This window comes from Crocodylus porosus, unplaced genomic scaffold (assembly GCF_001723895.1).
Source record: "Crocodylus porosus isolate Cpor-Errol unplaced genomic scaffold, CroPor_comp1, whole genome shotgun sequence".
Taxonomy (NCBI): domain Eukaryota; kingdom Metazoa; phylum Chordata; order Crocodylia; family Crocodylidae; genus Crocodylus; species Crocodylus porosus.
Window position 1 is genome coordinate 52,234,754 of NW_017728907.1, and position 19,048 is coordinate 52,253,801.

Here is a 19,048-nt window from a genome sequence, read left to right on the forward strand (position 1 = left end):
TTTAGCTGCTGACCCAACACTAAGTGAGGCTAATGGAAATTCAGTGGATTTAATAGGTAACTTTAATCACTCTGGAAAAAAAAGATGGGATGAGTCAATCTTGCCAGAAACTGAACTCATTGCTCTCATGGGCATTTCAAAAGGGGGACTTATAATATTATATTATTTTACCAAGGGGAAAAATCAGAAGTTAGGAAGAAAGAGAAGAGGAAAAGAAAGAAAAGCATCCTCCGTGACTGTTGCACAGTAGCTTTTTATAATGATCAATCCAAGCTTCTGCACTTACCTTTGTAGAATGCCATTTTCTTGTGGTATTACACCATTTATAGCTGCCTGTAAACAAAAGATATATTATGAATCAGTGAGCAGGCAACTGTAACAGATCAGAACTTCTGTAGCATTCCAGCAAATATGCTTGTACATAAGTGACAGATTTACTGAAACAATATGTCAAGTGTTTCTTAAGCCCAAAAAATTTTCTACAGCCAAAGAAAATTAGTCACACTTACTTGTGTCACTATATTCTTATAATAAAGCCCCTTATTTCACTTAAGATGAACCTGACCCAAAACTAAAGATCCAGTCTTTCTAAGCAAGCCAAACAAAACCTTCCCAAATTTGAGGGTTTAAAATATCAAACAAAGGATTTACAAATTTCAGGAAGATAAGATTTGGCCAATTGCAGACATGTTGAACTGCAATTTGAAACCCAAACCTAGTTCCAAGTGTTTACCGTTTGTTTAGATCCATCTCTAGATTGCAATAATTCTTAAAAATAACGAGCAATATCTAGCATGTCAAACCTCAGCCTAAAACACACTTTTCTCTTTAACACCAACAATATCTACAAATCAAATTTATACTAAAAGTTAAAACTTGTGAAAGAAGTTGTGAGTTCAGTTTCAAAACTAATTTCTAGATCTGTTTCAAAAGTTAGTCCATTTTACCCCCTTTCAGCAAGATTTTAAAATGTTCACTGCATTGCCTGTATCTTGCATACTTACTGTATTTGATATAATTGCATAAAAATAAAAGAAACAGGAAATTAAATAGTAAGAGCAAAAACATCTATTCTAGAACTCCCAATTCAGGGCAAGTTTACAAAATAATCATTAAGAAGGAGGCATATGATCTAGAAAAGATGTCTGATCATACTGGGTGGCACCACGGGACTGAGAATCAAGAGTTACCAAATTCTGTTCCCTGATCCAATACTGACTTTTGGCTTAGGCAAGATGCACACAACCCAATTCTCAAACTTAACACTTTTTTTATTTTTTTCCATTAAGACACTTATGACAAATTCTCACAAGCACTGAAAAGCCATATGAATTGACGGTAAAAAAGGATATCAAGATTTTTACCCCCACCCAAATCAAAGACCCTAAATGTCTACATTTGAGAACTTAAGAAATGAATCTTCGTTTGAAAGTCTGGCTTTCAACCTCTCTTTTCAAAATTTCCCATCTAGAAAATAAGGAATGATATTTTACCACACCTTATCTATCACCTTCTTCAACAGGGTGGTTCAGAAAGAATTCTTGTTTATTGCTTTTAAGATAATGAAGTAATGCAATAAATTGTCTAAAGTATCTAGCGCCAGTGTCTAGATGAACCATATGTGTTAGTCATCAAAGGCCCTGACGTACAGGTTGTGAGGATGACGACTATAAGTCATTCCAGAGAATTCTGAATCAGATCAAAGGGCGGTATGTTTACACAAGCAGCACAATCGAGGCTGATTATGCTGCAAATTAAAACTACGTCAGAGATCCAATTAAAACACAATAGTCTTCTGACCATGTTACAATATGGTTCCATCCTGCAGTAGTGAAGGCAGACTCTTTACTGTATTCCCCAAGCATTTCGAACCTGTAATAGGCAGAATACTCTTTTTATGAGAACACCCACACACATTTTATTTCTTATATGAATTAAATTGTTGAAATGATGAATACAAGCATGTAAGTATGGGGGGGGAGCACGTGCATGTCTATAAACATGTATGTATGCAAGACGTAGGTTTTGCAGCCAGGCATACTTGATCTTACTTTCTCTGAGCATATTAACTGGCACAAGAATATGACACTGTTTGTTCAAGGCTGTAGCATAAGTTTTGGAGCATGACTGAAAGGAATAAAACTGTCAAAACTGGATCCCCTAATATAGATTAACTTCCTATTATGAGCCAATATCATGGTATCTACCTACGGCTCCTGTCTAGCAAACAAAGATGTACTTCCTGAATGTTGAGCTAGCCATAATTTTTGGTAGGGGCCAATTCTTGGGAGGATTTGGGGCTATAAAAAATTAACATTCTTGTCAAATTTAAATGATACATTATTCCAATCACAAAGGGGGTGACTAAAGTAGCAGAATTAAGGACTTGTCAGTAGGGCTGTGCGAAGCTTTGGTAGCCAATTTGATTTGGAGGAGATTTGGCGGCCAAATCCATATCAAATCAAGAAACCCATTAAAAGGTCTGAATAGATTCAAAAGCCTCCAAATCATTTTGGCAAGATTCGGAGATTCAACCACAGACTGTACAGGCAACAGTCTTCGGTGATGCTGGATACAGCTGCCTCCAGCTGGTAAGTCTGTTGTGGAGGGCAGAGGGGAGAGGGAAGGGGCATGGGGTGGGGCAGATCAACGCCCCCACAGTGAGGGAGAGATTGGGGCTGGGACAAGCTGGGCCAGGGGGGCACAGGGCTCAGGGAGGAGGGCTCCTACCACTGAGTGGCGCATGCCGCCGGTCCAGGAGCTGCTCTTCTGGTGGCGGCTCTGGCGGCTCTCACTGCTGTATATTAAAAGTGATCTGGGAGGGCATGGGAGGGCATGGAAGCAGGCGTGTGCCCCCAGATCTGTATGGGCCAGGCTGTGCTCCGGGAGGCTAGCCCCAGCTGCCCACCACCAGGCTGCACCCATGGGGCGGGTGAAGCCAGGGCTGTACACCAGGCGGCTAGCCCCAGCTGCGCCGCTCTGGCTCCACCCGCCCTGCAGATCACCATGGAGCAGGGGTTATGGGGACGCTGCAACCATCCTAAAATTCCCCATAGCCCCTGCCACTCACCCTGTCCCAATCCAGGTACACACACCCACCCCACCATGCCCCGCTGCTGCTCGCCCAGCTGAGGCGGGGCAGGGTGGGGCGGAGCCACGGCTTGTCCAGGAGGCGCAGGGAGGCTGGAGTAGTTTCTGCTGCTGTTCACCACTTGTCCAAAGCAGCACAGCAGCACCATCCTGCACCTCCCCACCGCAACTGAGCAGGCAGTGGAAGGCCATAGCCCCCGCTCCCAGCACCTTCTGCCACCCATCCGGAGCACACCCCGGCTCAGCCCCGCATGAAGATCCAGGAGCACAGGTCCACTCCCATGCCCTCCCTAAACAGCAGCGAGAGCCGCCAGAACAGCCACCAGAAGAGCAGCTCCCAGACCGACGGCAAGCAGTGCCGTGCAGTGGCAGGAGCCCCCCTCCCCGAGTCCTGCACCCACCCCGCCCCAGCTGGACAGCACGTCCCAGCCCCAGACCCAATCCGTCCCTCCCCTGCTGTGCAGGCATTGATCTACCACTCCCCCAAGCCCCTCCCCTCCCCTCTCTGTCCACCACAACAGACTTACCACCTAGAGGCAGCCGTGTCCAGCGTCGTGGAGAATTGCTGCTTGTATAGTCTATGGCCAAATCTCCGAATCAGCGCCAAATCTACGGATCCAAATCTGCCAAATCGAATTGGGACAGTGATTCGAATCACTCAATCGAATCACTGTCCATCCATAGTTTCATAGCTGGTAGGCTCAGTCTCCTTAATAGACTTAGTTAGCTCTGTCTGCATCCAATATAAGATAGCATTAACAGAGAAAATGCAAGGGTGGCATTGACTGATGAAGTGAAACAACTAGACAGTGAACGACTCAATCCAAAATACACCGTTACAGTTGTCGCAAGTAGCAGCTTGAAAATGGAACATACCCCAACTTACGTAGAAGTCACATTACACCACACCCTCACCTAGAAACACATTCAGAAGGTCGGCAGTGAAGTCTCTGCACAGGTAGCTGCCTGAAGATGTTTAGCCAGCATGACATGGATTGCCAACTTCAAAGAGCTCCTGGCCCGGCGGTATAAACCCCCAGCAGAATATTGTGCCTCTGTATGGTCCAGAAGTCACGCTAAAAAGCTTGACACTGTACTTAAGTGTACTGAGACTCATAACAGGCTGTACAACTTACATGCACACAAACAAACTCCCTGTACATGAGGCATGAGACCAAGTGATAGACGACAGACCCTAACACCATTACTGGAAATAAAGGCAAGAGACTAAAAAAAAAAAAATCACCTGCTTCATCAACTGTTAGCTGAAGTCCCAGACAGATGGAGGGTTAAGAGGCTTCAAAGTCGTAAACCATTTAAATATAAAGCCCACAAGCTCCTGGAAGAGACTGGGGATGCTGAACCAAATATGAGCAGCAATGGAGTGGGCCAGTCACTGGGAAAAGTCAGACCTATTCCTACAGAGTTTTATACCAACACCAAACGAGTCCCCCATTGGGCACAACCTTGATTAAGAGGTGTGAGTCAAGCTGAGATCTGGATACTGATGCTTCAAAGCAACACTTTCCACGAGGAACACCTTGGACAGTCTGAACGTGGCGCCCAGAAAACAGCACAACACTTAATCGGAAGCTGCAATATCTACAAATCCCAGACGGGGCAAATGAAATCTGCACATTAAGCAATAACGCCAGACGACAACTCAGATCTGGAAGCGGGTATCCAACACCATATAAAAAGAGTAGTAGTAATGACTGACAATTACCTTTGTGGCATGAGTTATCCCTGCTTTCCCTTCTACTAGAAGTGCGAACAAACTCTGTAATCTTGGGTATTAAGTGGGGAAGCTATACGATTATGACATTTTCTAGTAATCACTACCAATTCCAAAATTACTTGGTTCCATTAATTACTCTAATTATTACAAAGGTAATATAGGCGATTAAAGAAACCATTTTTCCCCTTCTCTATAAAGCGGCACCCTTTGTGCAAAGTGTAGACAGAATTTTCCTGTGACTACAAATGGAAGATTTTATTTCTGGATGTCAGAAGAAAAGTTTACATATACTTCTTTAAAGCAAAAACTAGTTCTGTATAGAACAGTTTCATTATAGACACATGAGAATTCCTGGAAGAAGGACTCTCTCTCTCTCTACACTTTTCTCCACAAAAAGCAACTAGGCTTTAGTTGCTGCCTTGCCTGGTAGAACCCCTACAAAAAATCCCCACATTCAAACCTTAGTCCACACAAAAAAGAAAACCCTGGTTTTAGTTCCATTATAAGAGAAATCATGGATTTGCCTTAAGAAGAAACACAGGCACCATGCTCAAGTGAAACAAGTTTCACAAGCAGGGGTTGCAAGTGGATACCAACTGGCTATTAGAAAACACCTTTATGGATGGGAAGGTGACAAAGCCCAAGTACAGGTACTCCTCACTTAACATCATCCCAGTTAACGTTGTTGTGTTATTACATCACCAAGCTATTAGAGAACATGCTCATTTAAAGTCACGCAATGTCCATTTATAACGTTTGGCTGCCGCCTGCTAGTAATAACTACTGTGATGTAATTGGATTTGCTAAACATCATTTTGCTTAAAGTCACATTTTTCAAGAACATAACTATGACGTTAAGTGAGGAATAGCTATGATAAGATAATGAAAGAGCAAACTTTGCAGGAAAAAGTGAATTTTTGGACATATTTACATTTAAACTGAAAAATTATATAAGGCTGTTTTCATTCTATTTGGGAGGGGTTTGCATGAGTCTTGAAGTAAAATAAAAGCATCATACTTAAGCAACAGCACTGTGCATGAAACAATCACCAGGCCAGGAGGAACTGCTGTATTAGATCAGAGATAGCCCAGAATCAGGCCTACAAACAGTCACCAATACCAGATGCTTCAGAGCAACTTGCAGTGATAACATGATGGAATAATCTGCCTACAGGACCATTTTCTTCCAAACCCCCACTGTTTAACAGTTGGCCTATGCCTGATAACATTTATAATTTTATGTTCTGTTTAGTATAACCATGAATGGTCTCATTATCAACATCTGAACCTTTCATGAATCCCAGTAAGAACTTTCATCAAGAAAAAGAATTTATTGGATCTTGTGGCAGTGCATTGTTGGTGCCTGCCACTTTGAGGGCTGGAGCAGGCAGCAGCCAGGTGCTTGATTGTGGCGGCTATTTTAGGACCCAGGATATATATAAGATGAAGCAGCAGTTTGCTGCTGGCTGCCATAAGAGAGACATCAGCCAGCTGAGCTGAGGCTCACAACATCATGGAGGTTTATGGGCTGGGGCTATGGGGATGGAGGAGGTCCCAGGTCCTGGGCATGACCTAAAACTGCACCCTGCCAGTGGTGCAGCAGCCCCAGGAAATGCCAGGACCACAAACTTCCCTGCTGAAAGGCAGGTAGGGGACACCTGATGCTCTAGCCCCTGCACAGTCCTGGCTGGGGAAAGCCCAGGCCTCTGAGATCTGTGAAGGCCTGAGGCTCAATTGATCCAGTGGAGTTGTGAGGGTTAAGAGAAGGCAGGCCACTCAAGCCTGACTTCAAGCACCCAAACTGCCCTGTACTGGAGCCAGGACCCGAGAGGGTCAAAAGGGTCACAAGTGAGGGATGCCTGGAGCAGGAGGCTCGGGATTCCTACTGGCCTGAAAAGGCAGGGCCAGGGCCTAGGGAGGCCAAAGGTCCCAGAGAAGGGATTACAGTCATAGAGGGTGAAAGCATACAGGTGAGCTTAGCTGCCTGAGATGCTATCTGCATGGCATGGACCCCAGTGTAGGTGGAGATTTGGAGCTGGGGATACCACCCCTAGTCATCGGGGTCTTAAATGGGCAGCCTCCTGCCTGAGCAACATCATAATCATTTATCATCAAGGCATGGCAGACAGGAGAGGCAGGCAATTACCCCAGAGACAGGTGGGTGGGCCAACATCAAACAGGCCTTGGGAAGCTAGCTAACCTATTTAATGACTTCTTTGCCTCCATTTTCCTGAGCAGGGACCAGATCAGCCCCCCCACCAGGCCCCCCTCAGGCCCCAGGGGAGGCGCACCCAGGCCAAGGGTCACGGACGATCTAGTCAGGGAACTTCTGGAGGGACTGGATGTATTTAAATCAGCTGGTCCAGACAATCTCCACCCCAGAGTGCTGAGGGAATTAGCTGAGGTCATTGCAGGACCCCTGGCATGGCTTTACGAGCAATTGTGGTGCTCTGGTGTGGTGCCAGAGGACTGGAAGAGGGCCGATGTGGTTCCCATCTTCAAAAAAGGGAAGAAGGACCCGGGGAACTATAGGCCAGTTAGTCTTACCTCGATCCTGGGTAAGCTTTGAGAGAATTATTCTGGTACATGTCCACGAGGGGCCAGCAGGGGAGATTATGCTTAGGGCCAACCAACATGGGTTTATTAGAGGCAGGTCCTGTCAGACCATCCTGGTGGCCTTCTACAACCAGGCTATCAAATCCTTAGATGCGGGGGTAGCAGTGGACGTAGTCCTTCTGGACTTTCAGAAGGCCTTTGACACCATCTCTCACCCCGTTCTCATTAAAAAACTGGGGGGACTGTGGTGTTAACACCTACACAATCAAATGGGTCGCCGATTGGCTGGAGGGCCACACCCACAGAGTGGCGGTGGACGGGTCATTTTCGACCTGGAGGGATGTGGGCAGTGGGGTTCTGCAGGGCTCAGTCCTCAGGCCCACACTGTTCAACATCTTCATCAGTTGGACAGGGGCGTAAAAAGCAGCCTGTTCAAATTTGTTGATGACAGCAAAGAAGTGGGGGGATGTGGGCACATTAGAAGGGAGGAATAGGCTACAACTGGACCTAGACGGGCTACAGGGGTGGGCGGATGAGAATAGAATGGGTTTCAACACTGACAAATGCAAGGTGCTGCACCTGGGGAGGAAGAACCAGCACCATACCTACAGGCTGGGGAACTCCCTTCTTGTCAGTGCAGAGGCAGAAAAGGATCTTGGAGTTATCACTGATGCCAAGATGAACATGGGCCGGCAGTGTGGGGATGCAGTCAGGAAGGCCAACTGCACCTTGTCATGCATCCACAGATGCATCTCGAGCAGGTCCAAGGAGGTGATCCTCCCCCTCTATGTGGCACTGGTCAGGCCGCAGCTGGAGTACTGCGTCCAGTTCTGGGTGCCGCACTTCAAGAGGGATGTGGACAACATGGAGAGAGTCCAGAGGAGGCCACTTGCATGATCAGGGGCAGCAAGGCAGGCCCTATGAGGAGAGGCGACGGGACCTGAACCTGTTCAGGCTCCAAAAGAGAAGGCTGAGGGGGGATCCAGTGGCCTGTTACAAACTAGACAGAGGGGACCAGCAGGCATTGGGGGAGTCCCTGTTCCCCCGAGCACTACTAGGAGCGACTACAAATAACGGTCATCAGCTGGCAGAGGGCAAATTCAGATTAGACATCAGGAGGTACGACTTCACTGTCAGGGCGGCTAGGATCTGGAACCAACTTCCAAGCAAAGTGGTGCTGGCTCCTACCATGGGGGGTCTTTAAGACGAGGCTTGACAATCACCTTGCTGGGGTTGTTTGACCCCAGTACTCTTTCCTGCCATGGCAGGGGGTTGGACTTAATTATCTGCTCAGGTCCCTTCCAACCCTACTAACTATGAAACTATAAGGTCTTCTGTTACAGGTCTCAGCAAAAGAACTTTAAAAATAAAACAATGGCATCAAAGATACAGCCCAGGAACCAGATCTGGCCCATGAGTATGTGGCATAGAGAGCCAGTCTGGTGCAGGACCCAGCACTGCTCACAGCACAGAAGTAGGTCCAGAGCACATGCTGACTGTAGCATAAGCACTGGACCAACACTGCATGCTGGCTCTGGGGCTGATCCAGACTGGGTTGTGTGGAGGGCCCATCCTCACTGTGATGCCGCTGGCCTGTCCTGCCCATCTAAGCGTGCTACACCAGGATCTACTTTCCTGCCACAACTTGGTGTTACCCAAGTTGTCACCAGAAGATGTTGTTCAGTGTTCCTTGATGACCTTGGCCACCTTGGCTAGTGTTTCTTCTGTGGGACTCTACCTCCCTTTCACCCCACCCCTTTCCACTCAAGTGATTTGGTTTGGGTCTTGGCAGAATCCGATTTGGCTCTCCCAAGAGGGATCCCAGGAGAACTGTCTCCCCACCTCTTAGCAGGCCTATGGTCCAGGTGCCTCCAACTGGAAAAACTAGCAACTCAACAATATGTGAATTAAAATTCTTCCCAGGATGTGAATGAGCACAGCAATGATGTTTGCTGAACTTGGTGCCTCTTGGTGCCCCCACCTAAATGTGGTGTACCCTCTATGGCTGCCATGTAATTTCTGCGCTGGGGTTATACACTCAAAGAGCTCTGAATCAGTTGGTGCCTGGCCATTTTCTATAATGTCCTGTGGGGTGTTCTCTCATGCCCTGGTGACCCCTAGGGTCCTGATGCTGGTCAGCCGTTGATTTCAGTGTCCGAGGACATATCAGCATGGTGGGCTGCAGTGCCAAGCTCCCCAGCACGTCCTTCCCCCCTCAGATCCTGCTGATGCTTCCTAGGCTGCCTCCATCCTGCCCATGCTACCCTGCGTGTACCTTCTAGCCACTGCTAGTGTGGGTGGGGTCTCGGCAAGGTTCAAGCCTCTGGCTCCATCGGTGGCTGTTCCTCTTCTGGGGTCCAGGCCCTCTCTCCCAGGCATCCTGTTTTCGTTGCTGGCATCTGGCTCGTCAGGACTCCTTGCCTCCAGTCGGTAAGGGCTCAGATGCTGCGGCGAAATCCCTGCTTCTCGCTCCCCCTGGGACACAGCCGCTGGGCTCCACTTGTCCCAGGAACTTCAAGGAGCCAGACCAATTCACGTTTCCTCTTCCAACTTGGTGGTGCTGGCCCAGCTGCTCACAGGCCAGCCACCTGGGTACCACTAGCATGGTGAGTGGGGCGTGGGCCTGCCACAGGCTGTAGCAGCAGAGCCAGAACTAAGGCTGGTCTGGGAGGATGCCACATGCAGCACATGCCCCCAGACTGACCCTTGCACTGTGTGCAGCACCCATAGCACCTCATGCAGCATAAGCTGGCCCCACTCCAGGGCTTGCACTGCCTGTAACACACGGGCTGGATGCAGACCCATACAGACAGCCTGGAGCCCGATCCAGACCAGCCCTAGAGACAGCGCTAAGGGCCAGACTGACATGGCACTGCATGCAGCAGGAAACCCTAAGTTTTTGCCAAAAATAGTTTAAGTTCACGGCATCACTTTGCCTAGATAAGCAGTATAAGGGGGAATATCCACCTTGAGGACCTGAGTCTCACTGATTCTCTTTGCTGAGGTAACTGCCACCAAGGGCCTCATCCACACAAGCAGGGGCATGTTTGCAGAAGCACAAATAGTAGTCACACAAATTTGTGCCACCACTTTGTGTTGCAGTGCACACCCCTAGCTGAGGCACAGGGGCCTCAGTGTGGGAACTCTGCAATATATGGAGATAGGGGAGTAGGCAATCCTGGGCTGCCCACTCCCCCATCTCTACATTTGTCCTGGCACATGACACTTTGGCATGCTCTGCACTGCTTTTTTTCTGGGGTTTTTCAAACTACCAGGAATTCCTGGTAGCAAATTTTGCCCCAGCACTGCAAATTAGCAGCGCAGGGCATAGTTCAATGTGTAACGTGCATTTTATGGCACCACAGAGAAGTTTGCAGCACCACAAACCACACATCTGCACATCTGGTCCAGCCAGCAACACAGTTTTACTGAAATGCTGAAGAAAGGACTACACTGACATTGGCTCAAAAACATGCATATAAAAACACAAGTTTAGAGCTTGCTGAGGAATCTTGTCCATCACAGAGGGGAAAATTTTTGCTAAACCCTTGAAAAGTTCAGTACATCTTGGGGAAATATAGAACAGCGATCAACAGTGGACAATAGGCTGAGACAAAGCTAAGAAATTCAGGTAGCTAATATGTAGTTTATAATAAGAGGAATGAATGCTTCATATGGTGAAAAGAGTCTTTACTTGACACCCAGCATGAAGACCCAACCATTTTGCCAGGCCTGTAGACCCAGTAGAATCCTTTGTTATGGATAAGACCATATACTTGATGGCAGCCAAGCACTCCTCCTCTAGCTATAAGAGCTACCCAACATACAGCTATTCAGGTGAAGAGATTAACAATCTGTATTTAGCACCTTACCACTTTTCTGAATTACGAGCTCTAGAACCAGGGGCACAGAGATGGGATTTGAGCTGTAGAGGGACAGCAGTTCTGCTATCCTGGGTCACCTTATTGATCAGAGATAGGAAGAAAGATGCATGAGAGATCATCTGACCATGGAATCAGGAAGAATTCCAGTGCCCTGAGGCATAATGTTCTTCACTTGCTGCTGAAGGCAGCTGTGAACAGGTTAGTCTGAGTGGCTCCATTCCAGAAAAAGTCAGGAGAGGATCAAATTCTTGACCTCCCACTCTCAGCGAGTGAACAAATTGTATCAGCAGGGTTGTCTTATAACACCAGAGGCATAGCAGGTGCTCACCTGTCTGCAATACATGATGGTGGATGCACCAGTGCCACATATAAAGAGCCTCCCTGCTGAAGAGGGAGGACTTCATTGTCTTTTCCCTACTTGCCGATATAAGCCAGGGACGGCCAACCTGCAGCACAGCCCTGGCACAAGTAGCCTCTATGGGTGCCTATGCATGTGCTCCAACACATTCTAATCAAGTCTGCTCGATTAGATGTGATTAATTGAATCTGCCCGCATTCTAATTAGAATGCTGTAGCATTGCTGCAATGTCACATTTATAAACCCCCATGGGTTTAAAAACGGTCACTTTAACTAAAGCTTGTCAAATGAGCTTTAGTTAAAGCATCCCACAACCATTTATAAATGTGCAGGGGCTTAACACACATGGCGCTGCATCGTTTTAATTGGAGCAGGTCTCCAGGAACCGCTCTAATTAAAACGCCACCCCCCACCCTCAAGCACATGAATAAGCATCCCATGTGTGGCACTTAGCAGATTGAAAATGAAGGGGGAAAGGCCCCACCGGGCAGATGAGGCAGGCCGCACGAGGTAGGCCACAGAAAGCAGAGCAGCAGATCAGGTAGGGAACACAGGACAGAGAACAGAACACCAGATTGTGAGGGAAAAGTGATCGGAAGTGGTAAACCAAGGAAGGCACTGGGATTAATTAGTGGCATGCCTGCCAAAAAGGTTGGTCCCCACTGAAAAAACCATGGAGATAATGTGGTGTTGCTCAATTCTAGTGACCTAAAATGCAGTTGAGAAAAGCCTTGCATGCCTGCCTGACACCTCTCAGCAAGAGCAAGTTTAAAAAAAAAAGGGGGGGCGGGGCAGGAAAGAAATCACCCTAATGAGGCAAAAAGGATCTGCCACCACGGTAAGCTGAGACAGAGGCTGGAAATGAGTTCCTCTGTAAATGCTGCCTGGTTCTTTCCACCATGCTAAAAAATCCAGTACCGATACAGGAATCACCACAGACAATTCCAAGGGACACCTCTCTGTAACAATGCCCCCACCCCATTGCTGAGAAGGGGGAGCAGCAAACCCTGAGGCCTGCTGGGTGGCCAAGCCCCTGGGAACAGATGTGATGGTGGGAAGGACCTGAGTAATAACCCAGCACAGACCCAGCAGCAGCAGCAGAGGCTAGAGGCTTTCACAGAAGCACTGCAGGGCCAGCAGCAGTGAGCTACCCCAAGGCTGAGCCAGCAAGCCAAACTGGGAAGCACCCAAGGCAGCTCAGGGAGGCAGGTGACCAGCAGGGGCAGGGAAATAAACACAGGCCCTGAACTAGGGGGGGGCACTCTGGCCCTAGAGGTCAAAGGGGAAGAAGCCCTGCAGCAGGCGCTTGTGGAGGAAAGCCTGAGAGACATCCCACTATACCCCAGAGATAGGACAGCAAGGAGTGAAAGGCTAGCAAAGAATGAGACTCAGCCCTGGGACCTATTAGGCAGCCTTCCTTCCAACTATATAGCTACATATAAAGTATGGCGGACATGTAAGACGGTCAGGGTACTCTGGGACTAGAGCAGGATGAAGGGTCATGGTACCCCAGGGGACATGCTAGCCACCCCTGGACTATCCAGTTACACTCTCCAAGGAGACAATGAGTGATGGCAGTGGATACATTCCAGACTCCGCCATAGGTGTGTCATTGCAAAAGCATGCAAACCTATTACATGCAAGGAGCAAGAGACAAGCTTACAAGGATTGTGGGAAACCTCTGGAATTTGGGGATTAACACCCATGGCTGGGAAATGGTCCCAAGGGATGAAGAGCCTCAGAAGTACTGTAAACAGTGGCTCCAAAGAGGTCTAGTGACATCAGTGTCATTAGTATTGACTTCTGGTATTTCATCCCCAAAACTGAGCAACTGAAACAAGGTTACAGTAATGTTTAAATGGTACGTAACCTTTTCTATTGTAGTATTTCCAGACAAGGAAATAAACACAATTTTGGCTTCAAAAGTGTACTGCTATCTCTGAGAAGCCTCCCGGGTCTAGAGAGCAGGGAGCAGCAACCTGGTCCACAAGTTAGATCCAGCTCACAGAGATTTTATCCAGCCTACCACATGGGAATAGCACAGAGCAGGGGTCAACCAGAGATGCCCCATTCCCAGTATACACCCACTCACATGCCAAGACCCGCCATCCCACCTCTTGCTGGTGCCTAATGGACCTGGGGTGGCATGAGCCGTCATCTTCTACCCCACCTCTTCCCAAGGGGGTGCCAACGAAACAGTGGCCATCTATCTCGAGACAGTCGGTAGGCATGAGGAGGTCACCTGCTCTGTGGCGTTCTGTGGCCTCACACCCAGCAGCATGGTGGGGTGCAAAATGGGACAGCAGTGCCAAGGCACTAAGTGACAGCTCCACACCCAACTCCAGATAGGGCTACCATCCTGCTGGGCCATGTCCCATCCCACCTCACCGTGTCAGCTCTGTCTGTTTGTCCCCCATTCACATCAGTGTTCCTGTAGGGATGCCTTTATAGCAACTGCTTTCAGTTTGGCCTGAAACAAACCCTGAGGCAGCTCATGTGGAAATGCAAATTCTAGCAAGTCTGTAGTTGCTCCGAGCTGAGGGTGTGGAGCACTGGTAACACCAAAGTTTCAGCCCTCAGGTCTGAGGCCAGTCCCCACTGCCTTGAGGCTGGCTCGAGGACGGTCAGTCATTCCGTGACAGACATCTGAAGACATCTGTGAAAAACCGGTGAGCTCGTTTTCCAGTGAACTGCTTGTTTAACTCAGGCACTGGCAACCAATGGCCCGTGGAACATCTAATGACTGCCAATTTTGACTCACCTTAGAACTGATCTGTGTTAAATCTGGTCTGGTCTCAGTGAAAAGGTTACCAAATAGTATGCACTCAGTACTTCATCTCGTCACTCACTGCAAGAGAATGAGGAGGATCCGGGACAAGGCTGAAGTGTTTTCTGCTCAGGACTTGATGACTGAGCACACCCACAAAAGAACGTACCTGAAGTGTCTTACTTTCACCCAATGGAAATAGCTAGGGCTCAGTCCTCAAAAAATCAGCCTCTCCTCTTCATCTCAGAGTCTTGGAAGATGGATTGGAGGAGACTGTAGAAATATTATCTCAAATAATTCAAATGTCATCTCACAGCATGGCAAAGAACCTCTGCCCCCAAAGAATTCCCAATCTCCTTCAAGCCACTTTGGCCCCCTTACAATGACCACTCCTAACTGACACATAAGGAACCTGCATGAGGTTTTATAACGGAAGGATTAGGAGGGAAATTCAAAATTAAAATCAGCTCTCACCTACCTTAAAATGAAGGTGCTCTAAACTATAAGACAGTAAGTTTACTTAATCATATTAAATACATCTTTTTATTCAGAGAGTACATCTGTCCTTTAGAGCAAGTCTGCATCTGCCAGCTATTCTGGCAAATAGCAAATAGCCTAGTACAGATGCAGCAAATACCAGTTTTAAAAAAATCATAAGTTGTTAGTAGAGTTGATATCAGTGGTTCTCAACCTTTTTCAGACGCAAGGCACCAGGCAGAAAATTCCAGCTCTTAGTTTTCAAGTCATTTGATGACCGTGGAAAACAGAGCAACTTTTCTGTTGCAAAAGAACTCAAAGACAACAGGTCAGGATGTATTTACCATTATAGATTTCATAGATTTCACAGACATTACGGCTGGAAGGGACCTCGGGAGATCATCGAGTCCAGCCCCCTGCCCAAAGGGCAGGAAGTCAGCTGGCGTCATAGGATCCCAGCAAGATAAGCATCCAATTTACTCTTGAAGGTGTTCAATGTAGGTGCTTGAACCACCTCCGCTGGCAGACTGCTCCAGACCTTGGGGGCTCGGACAGTAAAAAGAAATTCTTCCTTATGTCCAGCCTGAAACGGTCTTGCAGGAGTTTGTGACCGTTCGACCTCGTCATCCCTTGGGGCGCTCTGGTGAACAGACATTCCCCCAGATCCTGGTGGTCACCCCTGATAAACTTATAGGTGGCCATCAGATCACCCCTGAGCCTGTACTTTTCCAGGCTAACGAGTCCCATAATTCAAATAGGAATTATGAATTCCTATTTGAAATCTCTGGGTTTATCTTGTGAATCAGGTTTGCATACTTAACAGTGCTAACGTTGACTGGCACTCCATGGCACCCTCAAAAGAATCTCAGGCACCCCAGGGTGCCATGACATCATGCTTGGGAATCACTGGTCTATATCCACTCCCTAGTATTACTCTATCCATATTAGGGCTTTTGCCAGGACTGAATATTACCAAAGGGGGAAAAAAAAGTTGCAAAAATTTCTAGTATAGGCCTGATCTCAGACACAATAGGTTAAGGCCAGAGAGCTGGATTTGGATCTAGCCTGTGAGTCTCAAACCAACGATGTTCTGCAAGCAGCACGCAGAGCCAGTCTGGTGCACAGGCCAGGTGATAGAACTGCTGCACGCAGCATGGGACCAATCCAGGATGCGCATTGCATGTAGCACCCACACCAAACCAGCCGCGAGTGTGGTCTTCAGGGCAAGTCCAGATTGGGCCACATCATAGGCAGTGCATAGGGCCAGTCCGGCAGGGCAGAACATGCAGTATATGCTATGCCAGCCCCTCATGCAGGGTGAATGTGACCAGTTCAGGCCTGCATACTGCATGCAGCACATGCTAGCCCCACTCCAGGGCTCATTCTGCATGCAGCACACAGGACCAGCACCAGGCACACAGCATGTGGCACCCAGTCAGCCCAGCCCTGCATGCTGTCTCCAGTGTGCATGAACAGCCTGGGACCCAATCTGGACTGGCCCTGGCTCTGCAAGCTGGCTCCAGTCCAGTAGGGTGCTACACGTAGCCAGCGCCCTGGATCCTCTATGCTGCATGCAGCACCAGGTCCAGTCTTCACACCAAATGCGGTGTGGGCCCTGAAGTGGGGCCAGACCAGGCACACATGCTGCATGTGGTGCAGGAGGCCAGCTTGGGGCATGCACACCAGCCCTGCATGCCACCTCATGTGCATGGCCCCAATCTAGCTTGCAGACTGCCACAGGATGCTCATGCGATGCATGCAGCTAAGTGAGTTTGACACCCCGAATTAAGGAAGCTGAAATGTTGAACCTTATCAATACTTTTTTTCCTTATTACAAAAACAGTATTACAATACTGTATCTGACAATGTTCTACATATGATAGGTCCACCTCTCAGACCTGGCAGCAATCACAGCTTGCTTCCAGAAGAGGGCAGTGGGACCTATCCACAAAGTCTTCTTAGAATGGGCTTTGCCACATATTTCTAGAGGACATAAGAACCAATCAAGAACCTGAATATTAATTATTTGCTTAAAGGCCAAAAGTGTTTAAAACAATTACATGAATTTCCTCCTCGGGAGGACAGTTTAAAAAAAAAAAAAACCATTTAAAAACACATGTTCCAAACGAATCTCTTACTTTCAGGTTATGGCTGGTAAACAAGTAAAGCACACCCATGCTGTAGCTCTGCAGAGTCCTTGTTTTACCTGGTTACTTTTGCAACTCATCAGGCCAATAAATCTGGATTATAGTTTTAGGTCTGGCAAAGGGTTATTTTGTTGATTGCTTTATTAGGATTTCTAAAATATAAATAAGTTACATCATGTGTCATACCCTGAACATCCTTACATAAAATTTAAGCACTACACTAGGTTGTACCAGATTTCTCAAATTTAATTCAGCAAGTAATCATATGCTGGCAATACTAACAGACCTCCATGGGAAGACAAAAGAGACTTGTTGATGGAATCACACAGAAGAATACACTAGCTCTTACAGAATGAAGAATTTAAAAACCATCTACAAACCTTGTTCTTGATATTCCTGACCAAAAGTATGGGAGAGGGGGCGGGAAATCAGCAATATTAAACAGAAGAATCACTGGGGAAATCTAATGATGTTAAATTATATATAGGTTGCAGGCCAGGTCTCTGATCTCCAGTAAAAACATTACACTTTGACTTGCATCAGAGTTATCAATTTAAAGACAACTAGACACGGGCTCTTTTCCTGCAACATTCACATACCAGAATTCAATTCTAACTTGCATTAGGTGGATCTTAAGTCGGCAGACAGATGCTCTTGAGAAGCAGCTACATATAGCAGGCTTATTCTTGAGTACTGTATTTCTTTTTCTTAGATACAGCTTTAATATGTTAATTCCTTGTCTGGAATACTCCTGACTTTCCAACAGTTATTTTGAAGATCAACAATGCTAACCAGAGGGCAAATGGCTCCAGAAGACCAACCAGCCCAGCTGTAGCAGGTTTGGGTATGCTGGCCGGTTATTTATCTCAACTAGAATTTGGATTGTTTTGGAGAACTCTGGTCTCTTTATCCAGCATAGAAAGATTGAACAAATATGATAAGCATCAATTCTCAGCTCTCTTATTTATAAGATTGTCACTGCCCCCCCTCCCCCAAAAAAGGGGGGGTACGAAGCATTTGTTACTGCCTTCAATAACAGACGGTGGTTCTTCATTCTAATAATGATTTCTTTCTACCGTTTGTTTTCTACTGACACAAGACATCAGAGATGTTTTGCTGATGTGACATTTATGTAACTATTAGAAGGAAGGAAATGTAGACAGATCAGATGCAGTATACAGACAGAGCCAACATAACTTGCAAGAGGTGAAATATATATTCTTATGGATCTGAAAGGACCTTGTCTAGTACCCTGAGGTTAAAATAGTAACAGCAAACAATTTGATCACTTAAAACAGGTTAATGTGGAGGCCCTTTTAAATATTTTGAAGTTTTTGTTGCTTTCATTTATTAGGTGCATTAAAAACCTGAACTGTTATTACTAAAATGTATAACCAAACAGAAAGTTAATGGATAAAAATACATGCCCCAATAAAGTGAAGTTTTAATACAAGTCTGCCATCCAGATGGATACAATGAAAGAAGAGAAATTTCCAAGAGGTTGTGAATGAAGCAGCAGTGCCACTGAGAAGACAAAATGAGAGGGGATAGGACAAACATATATATTGGCCACTTTAAAAGGGAGGCAGGGGAAGCTGCTGCTCAAGAGAATGCAACAGATGCATCTGGGTGGATAAAAATCAACAATTTTTTTTTAATAGAAAAAATCTGATTTAATTTAAATCAGATATTTTTATTTAACTGTATTTTTTGTTAAGATGCCTTTTTTTTGTTTTTTTTTAAATAATCCTATATAAAGACAGTTTTAATTCAAGATATGTTAGAGCTCAAAGATATCATCACGGAATAAGAATTATAACTTCTAACTATATACTATTTGAGACAATATATCCGTGTAACCTTTTTAGAAAAGTTTTATAAATAGGTCGTAACAGGCCATGGACTATATTTGGGGCCCATGGACTATACTATGGTTCCCAGAGGCTCTTCTACAGATTAGTAAAGATTCAGGAGAACCCCTCTACTCAGTGGGACTCAGTGCTCAGTGTAGAACAGGCTTGTCTAACATAC

General features: G+C 46.6%; 1 protein-coding gene across 2 annotated transcripts in view; it reads right to left on the bottom strand.

Annotated features, from left to right (window-relative positions):
- FAF1 (Fas associated factor 1) overlaps positions 1-19,048 on the bottom strand; it is a 297,443-nt gene that overhangs the window by 232,740 nt on the left and 45,655 nt on the right. For both annotated transcript variants that reach the window (XM_019531400.1, XM_019531401.1), the window contains exon 3: positions 287-333. In XM_019531400.1, the coding sequence (XP_019386945.1) occupies positions 287-333 (47 nt within the window). The remainder of the gene's footprint in view (positions 1-286; positions 334-19,048) is intronic.